The 19,258-nt window shown below is 43.0% G+C and overlaps 1 protein-coding gene and 1 long non-coding RNA gene across 14 annotated transcripts in view; one reads left to right on the forward strand and one right to left on the reverse strand.

Moving 5' to 3' along the window:
* Nucleotides 1-8,464: 8,464 nt before the first annotated feature.
* LOC121066488 lies at nt 8,465-13,083 on the reverse strand. Its single transcript, XR_005817797.1, has 2 exons — nt 12,880-13,083; nt 8,465-8,608 (listed from the first exon to the last, which is right to left on the reverse strand). It is a non-coding gene; the product is annotated as an uncharacterized LOC121066488 (long non-coding RNA).
* A 70-nt stretch (nt 13,084-13,153) lies between these two features.
* Nucleotides 13,154-19,258, forward strand: part of PPP4R1 (protein phosphatase 4 regulatory subunit 1) — a 63,720-nt gene continuing 57,615 nt past the window's right edge. For 2 of the 13 annotated variants that reach the window (XM_040550014.1, XM_040550015.1), the window contains exon 1: nt 13,962-14,179. In XM_040550014.1, coding sequence (XP_040405948.1) covers nt 13,966-14,179 — 214 coding nt within the window. In that variant the 5' untranslated portion in view covers nt 13,962-13,965. Of the gene's footprint in view, nt 13,268-13,442; nt 13,663-13,773; nt 13,794-13,896; nt 13,942-13,961; nt 14,180-14,250; nt 14,381-19,258 lie in introns of those variants that run through there. The other 11 variants (XM_040550016.1, XM_040550019.1, XM_040550032.1 and 8 more) reach the window with 10 other exon arrangements.

Consider the following 19,258-nt stretch of genomic DNA (forward strand, 5'->3'; position numbering starts at 1 on the left):
GTCACTCCCTCCCAAAGAGAAAATCTGCTGGGAAAGGTTAGAAGGGAGTAAACCGCTGCAAGATGCTACTTGCAGTTTCACTGCCAATTGCTCTGAAAGAACCGGGGATTGTTTGCATAAAGCTTACTGGCATGCTTCTTGATGGACTTTGAAACAGATGTGCTGTTCCTAAAGCATTTAGGAAATGTTCCTGAAGCATTTTCCCTAAAGGGAAAGATTTTTGGCAATATAAATGTACACTTGTAAAGAGGGACAAATTTACCCTGCTCGTTTGCTGTCAATCCCCAAGGCAATCTGCTATCATAGGAGAATGCTAGTGAAAACTCGTTCAAGTTTTCTCATTCCTCTGCAACTCCTGTGTCACAGCCCCAACCTGATGAGAGTACTGCATTTCTCCACTCAGACTGTTTTACCAGGAAAATCAAAAAGACCGGAAAAACAGAAGCTGAGGTGCAATATGAGAATGCCACAGATAAGCAAATTAGCACCAAGAAAGGATAAGAACTAGCTAAAGAAAAATATTAGCTCAGCTGAAAAATAGATGCAAATTGGCCTTAGACATGTTTAGACTGGAAGTTAGGAGTAGGGCTTTTCAAGGCTTTGGAAAATTTTTCTGATAGTAGCTGTCAGAGCGACAACTGAAAACAAATGAAAAAAGAAAATTATGCAAGAAGAAATTTCTGGGATGACCTGAAATAGCAGAAGTCAAGACCCAGTGACACAGTAGATTGTTTGTCTATATTTCTAATGATTTGCCAGTCAGCATCAATTGTTTAGGTCTGGACATCAGGCCTGAGGTATCACAAATGAATCAAGTTAGAGCCTTTTCCACTGAGATTGAAAGCACCAAAGTATTTCATTTAGTCCAGCAAAAGCCATCCAGCTGCTTCAGCCTGTGCTTCTACAGGCTGAATTCATGCTCTCAATTACTGATGGAAGCTCCATATCTTACTATCAGTCTCTTTTTTCCTTATGAACCCTATAAAAACATTTATATGAGCCAGTAATGTTGGACGAGCCCTTTCTCATGTTGCATTCCATAAAAAATCTGCCTGAGCATGCATGTATTTGCAATGTAAACAGCAAAGGTTGTTGTGATTTCACGTACCAATGCACAGCTCAGAACAGGGGTCTCGTGATCTGTGGGCATCCAAGGCAGCAGTTCAGTGGTGTCCCACAGCTGATACAACATGGTTCATTTTGCAGATCCTCTCCTCTCCTCTCCTCTCCTCTCCTCTCCTCTCCTCTCCTCTCCTCTCCTCTCCTCTCCTCTCCTCTCCTCTCCTCTCCTCTCCTCTCCTCTCCTCTCCTCTCCTCTCTCCTCTCCTCGGGCTGCTTGTTTTGAGCACGGTTTGAAACCTTCTCCAACGAGGTGTTGTCTGACTGGAATGATTACCTGAGGGAGAGAGCTCTTCTTCTAGCACAAAGCCTTCCAAAACGCATCCTTGCAAGGATGGCAATACCTTGTTGCCTTCCAGCAGCAAGGACAGCCCAGCAAGGGTCTCATGATGAATTGCAGCTGGATTTACTGAATAGTAATGCTATCTCCTTCTAGCGGTATATTCTGCAGTATAATATTCTTATACAGAACAGGATAGTATCTAGTGGCTAACTTCACCCCGTTCACCACCATTAGCTTTGTATGGGGAGAAGGAGCCTGTGTTTACTACCAAATGAAAGGAAGCCATCCACAATTCTCCTTTTAATTGAGCTTAGCCTTGTAAAGTATGAAAAGGGTATTATATTAAGGCCAATGTTTTACTGTCAAGTAAGCAGGCTCCTATTGTGCGTATTGCCAAGCAGAGATAACAGGGCTCTTATGCAGTCAGAAATTTGTCCTGCCAAGTAGGCACCAGGTTTGTATAAAGCACACTCAGTGCATGTGTGTGCGCATGTACTGCCAGCCAAAGATTTGAGCTTGGCGTTGATTTTTCCCATGAAATCCCCAGGCAACAAATGCATGCTGATAGGCATTTCCTTTGTTTGCAGGAGACCCGAACCAGGGATCTTCCAAACAGGTCTCAATAATTTTTTTCATATGAAATTGCCCCTATCCATCCTGGCCTTACAGTAGTTTAGGTGTGGACTCGGATGTCTGCAGCCGGGCTGGGATCTCTCCTATCTTTTTATCTGCATCAGTGCAACTGAACATTTGTTAAAAACTATCATGAGGTGACTGAAAAGGAGAAATTAAAATTCAGTTGTAAGTGAGGTGGTGACTGAGGAGACTTATCTTATTGACTAAACTTGACTTAGTTGTTTAACAGTACTACCTGTATCTAGTAAATAGGAAAGCAATCTGAGAGAGAAATCTCAGAGGGAGGAAAGAAATCTGATCACAATATTGCTGCAATACAACTATCTCATCATTCCCAAAAGATCTCTTGCAGCATGAATGATAGAGTTACTAACATTTTGTTTGTTTCTTTGTTTCTGCTATGAATAAAATATTGGTGTGTTTGAGTTTCAGTCTGAGTTTGGGGGTGTGACTTCTCCTCCCACCACCGATCTAAACAGTCCCAAAATGGGGAGGATATTTGATGTAAATTCCAAATCCCTGTTGGGTTCTAGGTCCTTTATGAGGACAAATTAACCCCTAATTAAACTTGCAGTTTTTGCTATGCTGACACAAGTTATAATTATTGTTGTTATGACGTCCATGTTTTTCTTTTTAGGACAAGTCCTAAAAAGTTTAATACTTGTTTCAATTTCCGTGTACATCAGTGGTAATGCTGCCTGGTTATGGACTTCAGAATTTGCCCCCAACACATGTAATCTCAGTTTGTTCAGACTTGAAAATATATGTTTTTTTTTGTGTAGTTTTTTTTTTTTTAATGTTTAGTAAGAAAATGCTCTACAAGGTGGAAAAGAATTCACTATTTGATCAACATCTTTATCTTTTCTAATGAAGAGCGATGATATATTTATCTCTTCAAATAAGCAATAAATTGTCAGGGCCCTGAGTGCACCAACAGATGCTGATTACCCTGACATAATTCATAGCCCAGACTATTTTGAAGAGCAGAAATTGAAAACGTACACATTGCAGCATATTTTAAAGGTGATTGAACTGTGACGGATGCTTCAGGTCCAAAGATCTGGCAGTGCACTAGGAGGCTGTAAATGTTATTATTTAGAGTAGTTAAATTCCAAGCAAAGGTGGAATTCTATCCTGTCTTTTAAGGGTACACAGACATACCTTCACCAGGTAGCAGCTGGATCAGGAAATAACATATCACCCTCACTGCTAGAAAATGGGTAAGAACTGAGGGGAATAAGCATAACAGAGCAGTAAGTGGAAAGCTCAGCTGTGAAGGTATAGTTTAAATAGAACTGACGTGAGTTACCTGCAGTAACAGAGTCAGCAAATTGGAGATATACATGAAGGACAGCTTTAGAAAGAAGCTTCCACAGCCAGAATCTTTCTAAAGATCTCAGAAAGGTAATAAAATTTATTAAAAAATAGTTAAATCTGGCGCTATAAGGGAGCCAAAGAATCACTCAGTGAAAACCCAGAAAAGAGCCAAAAGCCTCATTTTGGTGTTAGGACAAATTTGTTAGGACAAATTAAAAAAAAAAAAAAAATCCTTTTCTTGGTGGAGGTGTGAGTTCGAGAGAGCCCTGCTGAAGCCCAGTTCCTTCGGTGAGTCCTGCGGATCGCACGAGAGTGTGGAAGCCAGCCCCTGGCCCCAGTGCTCCTGCAGCCACTGCAAGGGAGAAGCTTAGTCTGTGAACGATTCAGACTTTTTTCGAGCTGATGCTGTGCACTGAACTTCTGAGGCAGCGCACCTGGGTGGGAAAATCCCCCTTGGCTTGGCCACAGCCCCAGGGCGCTCTTCTCCTCCCTCTTGGGCATCTGGGTGACCTAGGGCGCAGCGCTTGCTTGTGGCTACAGAACAAACAGCAGCCTGCAAAGAAAGGAAACCAGGCCTGTGGGAATCACCGAGGATTGAGGGACCTGGGTCCCACTTGATTTGCGCAGAGGATGGGGGGATATTGAACTCACAGATGGCTTTGTCCTGCAGGAACTACGCTGTGTGGGTGCAAAGACTTGTGTTGAAACGGGTGTGTTATCCCATAGAGACAACAAGTTAATAAAAACGTATTTATTCCAACATGGGAGCGAGGACCTAAGTGTCCCTCCGAGGGGACACCCGTTTCTTGACCTGGTGACCCTGAGAAGGAAGCACAAAGGGAGGGCTGGCTGGTTTCTTTAGCTAGCCCAAGGGAAGAAGTAAAATATGCTTGATGTGCACGTGATGTGTCAGTGGGACCTAAGGAGCTAAATGTGTAAGAAAAAAGGATGCTGATATTTTTGAGGATAAGAACACCTAAGGCCTAAGTACATGTGCTGCTCCCTGCTCTATCTTTATGAAAACTTTATCTCTGGATTAAAGAAACTAAGTCTAACAGCTTGTTTTTTTTCAAGATAAGCCAAATTTTCACTGCCTCTCCTCTAACTCGCACTGGCACGCTGTACAGTGCCTGCTTTTGTGTCTGCTTACCAGAAGCTATCAGAAGTAATGCATATAAAGTAGAGCTTGGTAAGAGAAAGAGCTTTTCATTTACCCTCAAGTTCCAAATATCCTGAGGTTTTGTTCCTCAACAATTCTGAGGACTGTAAAGATCAGCTTTTACTGTCCAGGTGGAGGACACCACAGCTAGCACAGCCTTCGATTTTGTCCACTTGTCACTGAGTTGAGTCACAAACCAAAATCTTCCCTATATATTTAATCTCATTTAAATCTCAAAGTACATTTGAGTGAGAGGACGTAATATATTATTTAGAGCTGGTCCATTAGCCTATGGGTTAAAAGCATTTGTGCCCATAAAAAAATTAAATAAATAAATTAAAAAAAGCACAGTTGATAGGAAATTTTGAGAACTAGACAGCATCTGTGAAATATTAATTCCTTATACAGAGGTCTTGAAAAACAGCAGACTGCCTTCCCAAGTGAAAGGCAGAAAGCTCTCTGAACACATTGTACCTGCACTGTTTCCTACACTGAATCTTTTCCAGCATTAGCATTAGGGCTTGTCTTTTTTTTAGCCCCTGATAGCAGAGAGTTGACTGTGTCCCATTCCGTCCCTGTTTTGTGAGAATATGGTCTCTGCAAGATATCTCTTCTCTGTAACACTCTTCCTCATGAAACAGGGTATCTACAACTGTCCTTTCACTCATTTTCCTTTTATTCCAGTAAACTGTCCTACCTCACAAATGCATGGATTTTGCCCATGAAGCAGTTAAGACCACAGTAATAACATCATTTAGCCACCGAACTGTACCAAGGCATTGAAAAATGGCACTGGTGCAGTTAGCAATGAGAATATCTATCTCCTCCACCTCCTTGACATACAGCACGTATATACCACACGGTATATAGCATGTGCATTGCCATCCTCTGGGTGTGCACCAGAGGGAAGGAGCTCTGTTTGTGGGACCACTATGTCCCTCAGCTCTACAGTGCTGTGGGAGAGCACAACCACCCTTCAGAGATGATTTTGCCCTTGGAGCGCATCAAAGTGGAAAAGGCAGGGATGCTCTGTTCCTGCTACTGAGCAAGCAGTATAAGAAAGGGGACAAAATTCTCTATCAAGAACCAGAGAAATGAAAGATAATATAACTAAGCAGATTTAAAATAAATAAATAAATAAATATAGCAGCTTGTTTTTGAATAATTAAACTTAGAAAACGTTTATCACTTGTACTGGTATGAAACCCTCCAGGCAGGACTTAGTTTCTCTGTGTTAGGGCTCCTTGTGCTCAGTATGAGTGGCTCCTTAGTCTCAGAAACAAAATCAACACTGTGGTTTTCAAAGTGCTGCCTGGAAAGAGATGTGAACAGGAAGAGTGCAGAGAGCATGAGGTATGTGCATGCAAATGTGCAATCACAACAAATCCAGCTCAGCAGGCTTATGTATGCTCAATTAATAGCAAAATTTTATTTAAATAAAAAACTTGCACCCACCCTGTTAGAGAACAGATAGAAATTTCTTCTGTGTTGGAACTGCAGACAGTGTCCCATTAAATCAATGTTATTTTTATTCATTTTATTCATTTTCCTGTCCTTCGCTCTCGACAAGTCTCATTGCCAATGGAATATCTGAGGGTGAACGATGTGACTTTCTTATTTTACTTTGTGACTTTGATGTTTTCATTGGGGTTCACTGGAATAAATGATCGTTGGAAATATACTGATATTCTCAGGGGATCAATCAATCTTTATTCAGAAAGAAGATTTCCCGTATGCTGTGCTTGACAAACATATTCCACTAAAATGTTACTTTGATCCCACCCACATTCCAATACCACTGTGCATACTTTGTCTAACTTTCTTTATGAATCACCCAATAAAACACACCCAGTTCAAGATATTATTGGCAATGTTACAGTCTACGTACCTTAAATCTCATTTAAAACACAAACCTTTGAACCTGAGACATTGCCAGTATTCAAATCCAAGAAAAAGCCAAAATGCTGTAATGTAAAGCTTCTTAATGTGCTGATGATAAAAAAATGTACCTGACGTCCCTGAACTCTTCCCACAGTTAAGAGATATTACAGTTTACGCTTGTACCACAACGAGACACCTGGTGGTTCAAGCCCTGTATGATGGTAAAAAAAAAAGAAAACAGTAATTCATATATCAAAGGCACAAAGTTGATTTTGACATGATTGAGACAATGAGCTTAGCCAGGATTTGCTGTAGGAGTACAATTGCCCTTTCACATATTTAGTAATTTAATTAAACTGGGAAACTATTTTTGGACCAGACAGTTCTTTCAACTTTTGATACGTGGTATTACAAACCATCTCGCCCCATATATTGTCAGTTTTCATAACTTCTGGGTAATCACCATCTTCCTCATAGATTACACTTTTTTTTTTTTTTTGATGTTTATTTGTATCCTCTCTAGGTTTGTGTACATTTATTTCAAATACAGCACTTCATTCTTTGGGTTCCCTCCCACTTCAGTAACAGAAGTTCTGCTTAGAAACTAGCATGTGTCAAGAGCCATCATCCTTATTTTGGGTAGATTTTAGGGATTGTTTTCTCTGTTATACAATCCATGCTCATAATCTGTAGACTCTACACATTTTGTAACATTGTAAATAGGACATAAATCGAGTCTTTTAGAATATTCTCAGCCTCCGCTTCTAGAGGCACAATAATTTCAATTTCAATTATTTCTTCACTGAATTGACCTGTGCCATGTCTCATGTATTTTTCACTGGTGTCCTGGTGTCATGCCACTGTCTGCCCACACAAATGTCTGGGTCAGTGCTGCATGAAGGGTAATTACATGGTTGATGATTGAGTCGGAGCACAGGTAGAATGTCGAAGACTCTACAAATAAACGCATCCAAAGACTGACTCCTCCAAGGGTCTACAAAAAATGTGTGTAACTGACCCTGAAATTCAGTAAGCTTCCTACAAGTGCCAAGGTTATCTAAACAAAGAGTTCTTAGGGTACAACCCCTTGACTTCTCCCCCCATGGCATTTTTTCTCATTGACAGGTTCTAGCAATTGCACAGGCCAGGATAACAAGTCACATCCCAGACCAATCACGCTCCTGACATGCATCCCACTGGCACCTACCACCCTTCAGATCAGCAAAAAAAAAGTGCTTAGCTGCCTGCATAGGCATGTACCCAATTCTCCCTGACTAAATAGATTGCACTGCTGTTGGCTGAACAAGGTGGCCAAGAAGACTTCCAGCCAGCTCATATTCACATGGGTTGTGAAACAGTGTCACTGTTGAATCTGACCTAAGCCCGGTTGAAATCCAAAAAAAGGCTGCAGACAGGTTGCCAGACTCAATTCTGCCAGGATTTGGGGTTTGTTTCCATTCTGCTTTGGATAAATGCAATGTGAGGACAAGAAAACAGTAAGAAGGTTCAAAAACTGTTTACGAAAACAGAATGAAAAGTGCTGTACAAAGAAGCTTGCTGAGAGGAGTTTGGGATGGAGGAGCAAGAGGGCAGGCAGAGCCACAGCTGTAGTGAGAAGAGAAAGGATCACAGGGAGGAACTAGTTGGAAGGGTGTGAAACTAATGTTGGAAAAGCAGGTTTGGTGACAGCGATAGTTCAGTCCCATCTGTCCCTCTGAGATGTGTTCTGGGATCTGAGTAACCCACCTCTGATTCAGGAGAAGAGTGTGAGCCTGTTATATGTGCCAATATCTAGGCAGACCTAGAGAGATGCAAATTTAAACTCAGTAGACCAGGAAATGAAGGAGTAAACAAATGCAAATATATTCATCTGAAAATCAGGTTGGGTACTGCCAGGTAGGGACTGGTTGGGTGGGGAAGGGAGACTGTGTGGGCTGAGGAAAGGCTGGAAAGCCTGGCTGATTCAAGGGCAAATCTTATAGGGATGTAGGGTCTGTCCTGGCATACAACTCAGAGCCGGGACACGCATTTACATTCGTACTTGTCATGAATTGAGTGACATCAGATAGTGAAAAATAGCAAAGATCTTCTTGTGGTTTATTTTATTCCATATTTTCCACATCAGGAAATGTCTTGCTTCAGGAAACTTGCTTATTTCCTGATAAGCAGCACTAAGCACATCACTTTGCTTCCTTTGTTCTCTGTTTCTTTACCTGTAAGAGAAGAATAATGGCATTTATTTCCTTTCAAAAGGATTTGGAGATCTAGGACGAAAGGGGAGGATATCAGTGTCTAACTATAATAGCATCCCAGCTGCACATATGTGTGGGTGCTGGAATTTCTTCCAACAGCCAGCCAAAATTCAGACTTTTTTTCCCTCTGTTAAAAATAAAATAAAATAAAATAAAATAAAATAAAATAAAATAAAATAAAATAGAAAGAAATCTCAACAGGCAACTGAGGAAAAGATTCAGAGTTTCTGATTGTCCAGTCTTGTTTCCTTCCAGTATGTTGGCAAGTCACAGACCTCTGAGAACCAGGAAATACGGAGCTAAGATACATCAGAGCAACCTGAACTCTGCCCTGTTTGATCAGTGATTCAGCCTTCCATACCGACCGTATGCATGATGCATGATTCCTGAAACGGAGCTCCTCGGAGATGCAGCACAGCTCTCTGCTAAAGGAAAACCTGTGCCCAGGTGTGTGACACCGAACGAGGAATCCTGTATGTACGTGGCTCTCAAACACTGAGACCCAGCTCCCTGGCACAGCCTCTGGGAGCACATAAAGGATCAGATACAGACAAAGACTTTCACTTGCCCAACAAAAAGGCCACAGACCACTCTCATGCAGTGCCTATAGCCAAAGGATTTGGGATATCACCACTGGTAGTGGTCTTAACAGTAAAATGAGGCATCTGGACTCTCTCCTGCATGCACACCTCTCTTTCTTTTGACTACACGCAGTACAGCTGCCATCCTTGTGCCTTTGGTGCAACAGGTTTGCTTGCAAATCCATGCCAATAGCCTTTGCCAGGTCCAGGTGCAGTCTTAATGTTGCATTGGTACGTAGCTCAGTTTGGATTCCCCAGTTTAGAGAGGTTAGAGCATCACTTGAACTCGCCACTGAACTTGTCACTGTCCTGGAACGATATGAGGTACCCAGATTGCAAAATTAACTTTGTATTGAGCTCTCTGTCAGCAAATTTAGATGTTAATCCATTCATGGTTGTCAAACTAAAAAGCCTGTTAGGATCTTCAAGTCCTGTATCTCAGCAGAGTCCTGAATAGGTACAGCTCTTGCTCTGGAAATGGGTGAAATTAAATAAAACTGAGTGGTGCACAGTCAAAAACCTTCATATCCAAAAAGGATGTATTAAAAAAAAAAATAAATAAAAACAAGACACAAACACCACCATGACAACAATACAAAAGACCTTCAGGATTTTTATTGGAGGGAGAAAAAAAAAAGCAACAACAAAAAACCACAGGAATGGGGAGGAGAAGGGAAGGAGAAAAGGAAGGAGAACGGGAAGGAGAAGAATGGAAAGGTTTTACGACGAGCATCCCTTTTTAGCAGAAATGCTTCAATGAGATATTTTCAAGAGCGCACCAACTGTGTCCGAGGCTTCAGCCATCGGGTTTTCATGTGTGGACCCATTCATATTACAGGCACCCATGTGCTTGTGCGTGTATATGTATCTCAATCCGACTACTTAGTCGTGGGCCAGTTTTGGTTACGCACTATGCGAAGAACAGAAAGATGGTCTATAAAGTGTGTAACTTAACCAAAAAGCCATATGTGCACAGACAGAATCCTGGGGGTGGACAAGAAAGTTATGAGTCAGTATTACTCAAGAGGATAAGCATTTGTCTTAGTGCACCAGCAGTCTAACCCCAATACATTTTTTGTAGGCTTTACAAGAAAAGAGCTTTGCAGAGGAGTCTGGGGGAGGATCGCGAGATGGTTCTGCGGATATTTATGGGAAGCTCATCCCACACAGGAAGGGTAGCCTGGGAGAAATGCAAAGCTGGTTAACATGCGGACAGTGAAAGCTGGCACTATTGTCTGGTCAGACACGGTGACTTGCTTCTTCACAACAAATGAGAGGAAATGAATTATTTTCTGTGAGAGCGCTTGGCCCTGCGGTGGCTTTGAGCCTGAGCTCCATATCCCTGCTGCAGTTTTGACTGAAGAAATGTTGGTAAACAACCACAGGATACCATTTTGGAAATATGTCTAGATGGATATGAGGTATCTTGCATCTTGCTTGGTCATTTGTGTAGGTTTGTAAATATTTATGCAGTACTTTATGCAAATACTATAAAGTCTCGTTGATTGCTGTGGGCTTTTATGAGATACTTCATACAGATAGCAATACAGGTGTCTTCTGTCCCATGCAAATAATCTTGCCAAGTAGTTTTCCGTCTGTGTCTTTGCATCCATAGCCTTGGCATCTGTCCCTTATAGTGTGTTTTTCCATGAGATGAGTGTGTGAACGTGAGTTTATCCATTTCTTAAATTTTGTATTTTCCAGCGCCTGTACAGGTACTCAAATGGATTATGAGAACTCCAGCACAGATCTGTTAGAACATTTTGGCAGGTGCTTTAGAGCTTGTTCCTTAACACGTCTCGTCTAATGAAACAAGCCTGCTCTGAAAAATTTCTTGTATAATTAGGTACCTTATTTTTGAATGGCAGTTCAGCAGTGTCAGAAAGAGTGGGCTTGTCACACACTTACAGCGTCTCTGCATGCCTGCTTTGTGACCTGTGGCAGGCAGTCTTATGATGGCCTTGAACTTTGATCAGGCCCCTAAAGAGTGCCAGGGGATTTGCGGGTCTCCTGAGGCCGAGAAGTTTAGAAATATCTGGTTACTTATTCATTAAGTGGGATTTTACATTGCATAGTAGCTTGAAGCCAAATCAAAGTGATTTTTCTCCAGGTGCATGTCACTGTATGAGCCAAAGGTTTTGCCACAGCTTCTGTTCACAGAGGAAGAGACATTTCCCAATGACTGCTAGCAGTGGTACCAGGACCAAGGGCATCTGAGGAGCTGTCTAATATTCTAGGGCTAACTTGTAACAAAAAATTGCCATTCTTGAACCGTTGCAATTTGTTTTGCAAGGTTAAATCACTCTGATCCTTGTTATCTGTGCTATTTACATCCCACACACTCCTGCCTACAGAGAAAATCACTAATCACTGCTTGAGAAGATCACATGCATATAGGAAGATCCAAAATTAATTTATATGAATTTATGTTAAGTATGATCTCTTGCAATCATTTACCTTGCTTTCTTGCATAAATTGTACACTGATGATAATTAAAACTATTAATATACTCTTAAGAGCAGTAATTCTGACGTATTCCAAATTATAAACCCAGTTGCAGCATATGTATCTCATTCAGTTTGATTTCTCATTCTGATAATAATAGTCAAGACAGTTTTGCTGCACTCAGACCACTGCAACCTAGTGTGCATTAGCACCTTTTTATAGAGCTGGAAAGAGAAACCAAAGCCCTTGATTCTTTCAGTAAAACCAAGCACGTAGCATTTTGAGGCTATTGCTGTTGACTTCAGAAGACGCAAAACTGAGCCTTGACTGTGGTGAAGAACGTAAAGCAGAGAGGAAAGAAACCTCCTTGAAAATAACTTGCAATAATAAGAGATAATAAAAATTTGGTCTTCAAGCGTGGTCTGTATTTCTGCTCTAGGTCTACTGCTATTACATCCAGCATTGCTAGCTATTTGCACTGTCAAATATTTCCCCTGAATCTTCTCTTCGATTACTCTGGCAGAGAATATCACGGTTCATATAACATGCTCATGTTGGATTTCTTTGATTTACTCAGATTTTGAGGTCATATATCTGAATAAAAGCAAGTGTTGCATGATCAGTATCCAGTAGGCCCGAGTGATTTCTCTAAAGATTGAATGTGTATGAAACAGGGCAGAGCTTGTTCAGAGTGTAAAGAAAAGAGATGTTTGCGTTTTAAAATATTGCACATTTTCAGCCACAAAGGCAAAGAAAAGGAAAAACTCTAGATATTTATCCCTTATGTGACTTATCAAAAAAAAAAAAAAAAAAAGGAAAGCAGTAGTATGATGTTAAAAAACAGCTTACGAGGCGAGGCGTACTGTCAAACATTAAGTGAAAAACTGAGCAACCAAAACTGCATCCTATTTGGAAAAACTGGACAAAAATAACTTATTTTGCTCTTTCGTGCAGTAACAACACGACCGATGATTACAGAGATAAAAATAAGACTGGGGAACAGATAAGACTTCCTGGTAACATCAGTATCCATAATGTTTTTTCTTTATCGAGTGTTCTGGGTATTAACTAATTAGAACATTTGTTTTATCCAACATTTTTCAGCTTCCCATGTACAGCGGAAAATCTATCTAGTTACAAGCAGCGACAACAAACGCCAGCACTGACTGGGAGGCACAGCTAGCAGGCGCGGAAAATGAGGGATACCTTTATGTGTACGTGCAACTAAGTTTTTATAAAGTCAAACAGCAGCAGCGTAGGGAACTGGCCGTGTTTTTAAGCCACGGGTGCCCAGCTGCTGCAGCTCGGCGAGGCCTCCACCTGCAGTTTACCCGAGGAGGGTGCTTGTGTGTGGCGGTGTGTTGGTGGCAGGGCCACCTCCTGGGGACGTTCTCTCCGGGTGACCTCACAGAGGCCGAAGCAGGGACTTCCCGGCACGGAGCCTTCTCTCCGGACTTTGCCATCTCAGAGACTCCTCTCCCCAGGAGCGACTCCACGAGGGCCAAAGCGAGATTTTTGGCGTCCCAGCTGCCCCGCTGCGCCCCGACCCCTCTCCGCAGGTAACCCCACAGCGAGGACTCCCGGGCCCGCCCAGGTGAGCGGGCCGGGACGTACGGCCGTACCCTCGCCGACCCGAGCCTCGCAGCCCGCGGGCAGGGCCGGGCGGCTCCGGGCGTGAGTCAGAGCGAGGGGCGGGGAGCGCGGCGCGGCCGTGTGCGAGCGAGGGAGCCCGGGAGCGAGCGCGGCTCCGCCGGGCGGAGGCGGGGGCAGCGTGTCCGGCCCAGACCCCTCCTCCCCGCCGCCTGCCTCCGCCCGCCCGCCCGCCCGCGCCGCTCTCCAGGGGACGCGGGGAGACGCCGCCGGGCCCGGAGCAGCGCCGGGGCCGCCCCCCTTCCTCCTCCTCCGCAGCAGCAGCAGCCGCCGCCGGCCCCGCTGCCCGGCTCCTTCCATGTAGCGCGGCGCCCCGCGGGGGCTGCAGCAAGATGGCGGGTAGGTAGCGCCCCCCTCCCCCTTTCCGCCGCCTCCCCGCGGAGGCTCCAGCCCTCCTCCTCCTCCTCCTCCTCCTCCTGCTGCTGTTGCTGCTCTCCCCCGCCCCGGTTTCGGAAGCGCTTCCCGTCCGGGTGCGGGGGGCTGCGGGGTGGGGTCGGCCGGCGGGGTGTGTGTGTGTGTGTGTATGTGTATGTGTATGTGTGTGCGGGGCTGACGGTGCGCGTGTCCCCGCAGATCTGTCGCTGCTCCAGGAGGACCTGCAGGAGGAGATCGACGGATGTGAGTGGGGTCGCGGCGGGATGGATGGATGGATGGAGGAGAGGGAGGGATGGGAGGAGAAGCCGCGGCGCGGGGCTGCCGTGGGGCGAGGAAGTCGCTTCAAATGTGGATGCCCGGGGTGCATTGTGGGAGGAGGAGGAGGAGGAGGAGGAGGAGGAGAGGCCATGCTCGGCGCTGCCCATGAAGCACGGCCGGGGCTGCGCGGGGCTCCGCAGGGCTCCTCCGCGGCAGCGCCGGGGTGCGTGGGGCGCCCGTTGGCGGCGGGTAACGGGCGGCGGGGGCCGCCCGCCGGGAGCTGTGGCGGCGCCCCGAGGGGCTGAGGAGGAGGGAGGGAGGAAGGGGAGGGGGTCTGGGTGGCGGTGGTCGTCGCCCCGCACGCCCATGGCCTCGGCCTGGGCAGCCTGTGGGGAGGAAGGCGCCGGATCCCCGTCGGGAGCATGTGGGTCGCTGGGCGGTTGGTGGGTTTGTTTGGCTCCCCCACCCCGCCTCTCAGGCCCCTTCTTCTATAAACTGGTGAGAAAAGGGTCTGGAGAGGAGTTGCGTGAGGGCGTGAAGCACAGGACGCGGTTCTGGCTCAAAACACAAATTCAGGGGTACCAGGGCTGGCGGGCGGCGTGTATAACGTTATCTAGGTGAGACGGCATCTGTTGGCAGTGTCAGCACCGAGGCAGCTTTGGCAGCACAATAAATATCAGGTAGGATGTGAAAATGGAGGCAGCAGCCCTCTCTGAGGCGGTTCGTAACGCAGGCTCCTGCCTGGCAGCCTGCGGTGGGTGAGCAGACCCTTGCCACCGTCTGAAGGTACGTGTCTGCTGCACAGCCTGCTCACGAGGAGACCAGATTGCAGGAGAAACCCCCTTTCTTCTTTTTTGTTTGGCTTAATTTTTATTTCTGGGGGTGTTATTTTAGCTTTTCAGAGCCTAACTGAACGTTTTACATCTCCTTTTCTCAGTTTTGGGATCTGATGTTTAAAAGCTATTTGTTGCGTGTTGCCTCACACAAAGAGAGAGCCTTTTTGCAAGGCTTCATTTTTTTGTTCGCTTCTGGTTGCTGGGAATTCGGACTGATAGCAGAGCTGTTTGAAAACTTTCTGTGATTACAGGAGGACTTCCTTAGAAGTGACACACTTTGAAAAGAAAGCGCCTTCTTAAATTTCTGCTTAGGTTATGATTTTTCTCGACTGTAAGACAGGAATTGGAGGAGGATATGACTGTAGTCACAGGAGAGATGATTCTGAATCTATGGTTTCCCTGGTGGTGGTTTGAATATTACGGTCTTGTCTTTAAAAAGGGAGAAATTATATATGCTGGGATATATATGAGTCAGTCCAGATGAGAGCATTCTGAAGGCAAGAGCCAGAGAAATCTAAAAACTTGAAACCTCATTAAAAATGACTGAGGTTTTGATGGAAGTAGATAAAAGTCAATAGCTCGATATTTCAGTGTTTTACTTATAACAAACACAAGAGGAATCTGTATGAATCAATGTGCGCTGTCTGGACATAATTCAGTCACGTGATGTCTTTTATGGTTCTTAATTTTATATGGTTTTGTTCTTGTGAGGTGGGCGTGAGCTACCAAAAAGTGATGCAGAGTGGGGAGACTGTACATCCCTTGGGATGGTTTTTGTACCTGTTTGAAATAACTGTATGTTGTATCCATGTACAACAGGTCTTAAGGAATTTGTGAAGGTTTTTGCAAGCGATGCATTATTTGGGATTACGTTTCATGGTTGCAGGGATTAAAAAGACAGTTTCAAAACAAAAAACCAAACGCCACAAAAAGTCACAGTTTTTGCCTGGCTTTACCAATGCTGAACCCCACCCTTGCTGTACTTTGCTGTAAATATTTCAAATGTTTACAGCTCTTCTGAGCAGAGGAGTTAGGTACTGGTTTAGAGGTGTATTCCTGCATGCTAGAATGCAATTGTGAGAAAATTGGGAGTGCTGGCAGCTTTTATGCATGTGTGATTCTGGCAGCTGTGGTCCTGCTATTAAATGTGCTAAACAAGGAAAAAGAAGTGAATTGTACAAGAAGGCTGAGATGGGGCCAACTGATAGGCTATTGAGAAAAGCCAACTGTGTAGTTTTAGTCCTTGTGCTTCTGACTGATCTGGTATCCACCAACAGCAAAACATCTGTGAGGTTCAGTGGAAAAAAACAGGAGGAGTGATACAAAATACAAGACTAGATAACAACATGTTAAGGTCTGGACTGGGCATCTGAAGCTGGGTCTTTGCTTAGGCCTGTGGCTTGGCATGCTGCAGGAGGTTAGGCATTCAGTTATAGCTCATCGGCGAGTCTAGGTTTGATTCTGAATCACAAAAGTGTATTTTTTATGGTGATAATTCATAGCGTGAGTCACCATTTTCTAATGCAGTAGAAGTATTACAGGAAATAAGGACGCAAAATCAATAAGGTAACTAATAGATAGCTTTTATTGGTCAGGTTGTAAAACAGTAGGAGGAAGTCCTGGAGTTGAGCAAACAACAATATGCAGTTACTGCTACAAGTAATAAACTAAGCATCTGTACAGCTCTTCAGAGCTGACAACAGCTATTTTATGGTCTTGGTCTTAAGGTCTCTAAAATGAAGTATTTTACCAGAAAACTGGCATTTAACGAACAACTTGTACAGCTCTACCTCTTGTGCCTGCTCATTGAATGCTGATTGACCTGAAATAGCAAACAATAAATTATTTTTATCTTTGCAGTACTGTTTCAATAGTTGCTTGTAAAATAAAGTTTACCTTTGCCTGAAGAGGACTTGATAAATATTTAATTTAACTGTAGCTTTACTAGATATCAGTAGAGAGTAGTAATCTGCCTTTGGGGTAGTGGAAGATCTTCAGGATATATGTGGGAAGCATCTATTTAGAAATTCCCTTTTGTTTATTTGTTTAAGAGGTCAGAGGGATTAAACAGGAGCTTTTATAAGAAAGGCTTTTAGAGAGTGGCTGACAAACCAGCTGAATTGACTTTTAAATAATTAATTTTGCCTTTAGTTTGCTTTTCTATTTTGAAAGCTTCATATTTTCTGCTCTTGGTTGCTTGGTAACCACGGGAAAGCTCAGATTTTTATTTTTCAGGTGAATGCGTACTTCACACCTGACAGGACATCACCCAGATGATTCCTTTAAGTAGTTGCAGAGCTTGGCAAGTGGTATTTCAGTGCTTTAATTCCAGCTAATATTTTGCGTCTGTACAGGTAGCTCCTGATGTTTAAGGCTATGATAGTAATTAAAGACATTGTTTCTCCCATGGTCAGCCAGTGGCTTTTCCTTGTTTGGAAGTTTGAAGTTTAAGACAAAAAACCTCAGTGGATGTATTCTAGCAGGACGTACAGAAGGATATAAAAGAAACTTAATTCCTAAATGGAAGTTCTTACTGTGAAAGCAGCTTTACTCTTAACTGTCGTCGTCATGGTGTCCTGCCCCCACCCAGTTAGTAACATTTGGTTGCATTTTGTCTGTGTGGAGGTGAACATAACAGAAATCCTAGCGTGATATCCATTAAGGTAAAAAAAGGAGGGAAGAGAAATCCATGATGGCAAGACGGTGAAAACTCAGATTGGAAGCCTGCAAGAAGATTCCCCATCCCATCTGGCCACTATGCAAAATAAGGTAGCGGCTCAGTTGCAGCTGGGCAGTTACACTACTTGAACTATTGGTTTTGATTTTCCATCGGAAATCTTGTACAGTATGTGCAGAGAAGTCTGAAAATTTGGCTTTTGTTCACATACTTGTTTTGTGCATTCAAAATAGGAAGTGTAGTAAGCTAAGTGGAGAACAGGAAAGAAAATAACCAACACCAATGATTGAAAAGTAAACAAGAGTGTAGAACTATTTATTTTTGCTGATAAATAAAAAAAACCTTTATAATTCCTCCTAGATGTATTCTACCTTCCTCCCTTCCCCATGGATGCTTCTGAAGATTGAACTGATCAGTCCGGATAGATGCAATCAAACATACCGTGATGCTTGCTCCTTTCAGTCTGCTCATCGATGTGTGCAGGCTGCGTGCTCTGAAAAAGACAGCTATCTGTAACTAGAATTCAGGTTGTGAAACAGGATAGCTTTATTTCATTCAGGATTTTAATTGTGATTTAAATCGAGGGAGGAGAGAGATTCTGATTTAATAACTGGTTTTACTATTTTGCATTTTTTTTGAAAAAGTTTATTCTCGTTGATGACTGACTGCTGCATTTACATATATGGCTTTTGGACTTTTGACAATCGCAAGTCTTATATGCATGCTTTGGTGATGTAGTAGCCTAACATTCAGATTCTGAAGCTTTACCATTTGTCATGTTGGCAAACAGTGAGTTACTGTTGTCTGTACAGTTAGTGTTCACGTGAATTAAAAATACAGGGACCGATATTTTAAAATCTAAAAGTAATTTAGATAGTTGTAGTCTATAACTTTTAAACGAGGCTTTATAGCTAAATATATATGCGGGTGTGTATATATTAACTTGTTTTCCTTAGTATTAGACTTTAACAGTAAGATAGTATCTTTTTGTTAAATTTTAAAACTAACACTAGCTTTATTAACTGTAAAAACTAATTGGATTTTACTAGTGGATAGAGCAGTCCTAAAGATTAAAAAAAAAAAAAAAAGAGTCCAGTAACTTTAATCTAATAGGTCTCTGGTTTTGGTATCTAGTTCTTTTTTCAGTGATTGGCAAACGAGGCCAGGCCTTTTTACCCTTTTCTCCCAGCGAATGAATGAACCAGTTATTTAGCTGAGCTGAAGAAAATACTCTGTGCATCTGCAGATGTCAAAAGCTGGTTTATCACTGATGTGTTCATGTTCCAGGTAATCAGCAAATCATCTGGCATTAACAGTGAGTTTGCGTTGGTTGAATGCTTTTAATTAAATTATTGTATTAGACTTTGGGTCGTGCAGAGGTATCTTCCCAAACAGGAGCTTATTTCTATTTGAAGTATTTAATTTCAATTTCATTTTTGATTTTTTTTCCGGCAATACTTAAAAGATTTTTTTTCAGTTAAATAGGTCTGCCTTTCCCTGTGGTGTCAAATCACAGTTGCAGTTTGACGCTGTGTTTTAGCTCCTATTCTCTTGCAGTGAATTAAGTATTGTGTACTGAGACGCCATGCTATGTTAAAATTCACCTTGCCTTTCTCACAGGCGTACACAATAATATCAGAAGCTTTTGTATTGTAGCTCCTTACCATAGAGCAAGAATTACCAAATCTTATGCTCTTAGTTGTTCTGTATAAACTGCAAATTAGGTCTCTTCTTAGACTTAGGGCTTTTGGTATAATTAAATTCCAGTGTGATGTTCAAATGCTGTGTT

This window comes from Cygnus olor, chromosome 2, assembly GCF_009769625.2.
Source record: "Cygnus olor isolate bCygOlo1 chromosome 2, bCygOlo1.pri.v2, whole genome shotgun sequence".
NCBI lineage: Eukaryota > Metazoa > Chordata > Aves > Anseriformes > Anatidae > Cygnus > Cygnus olor.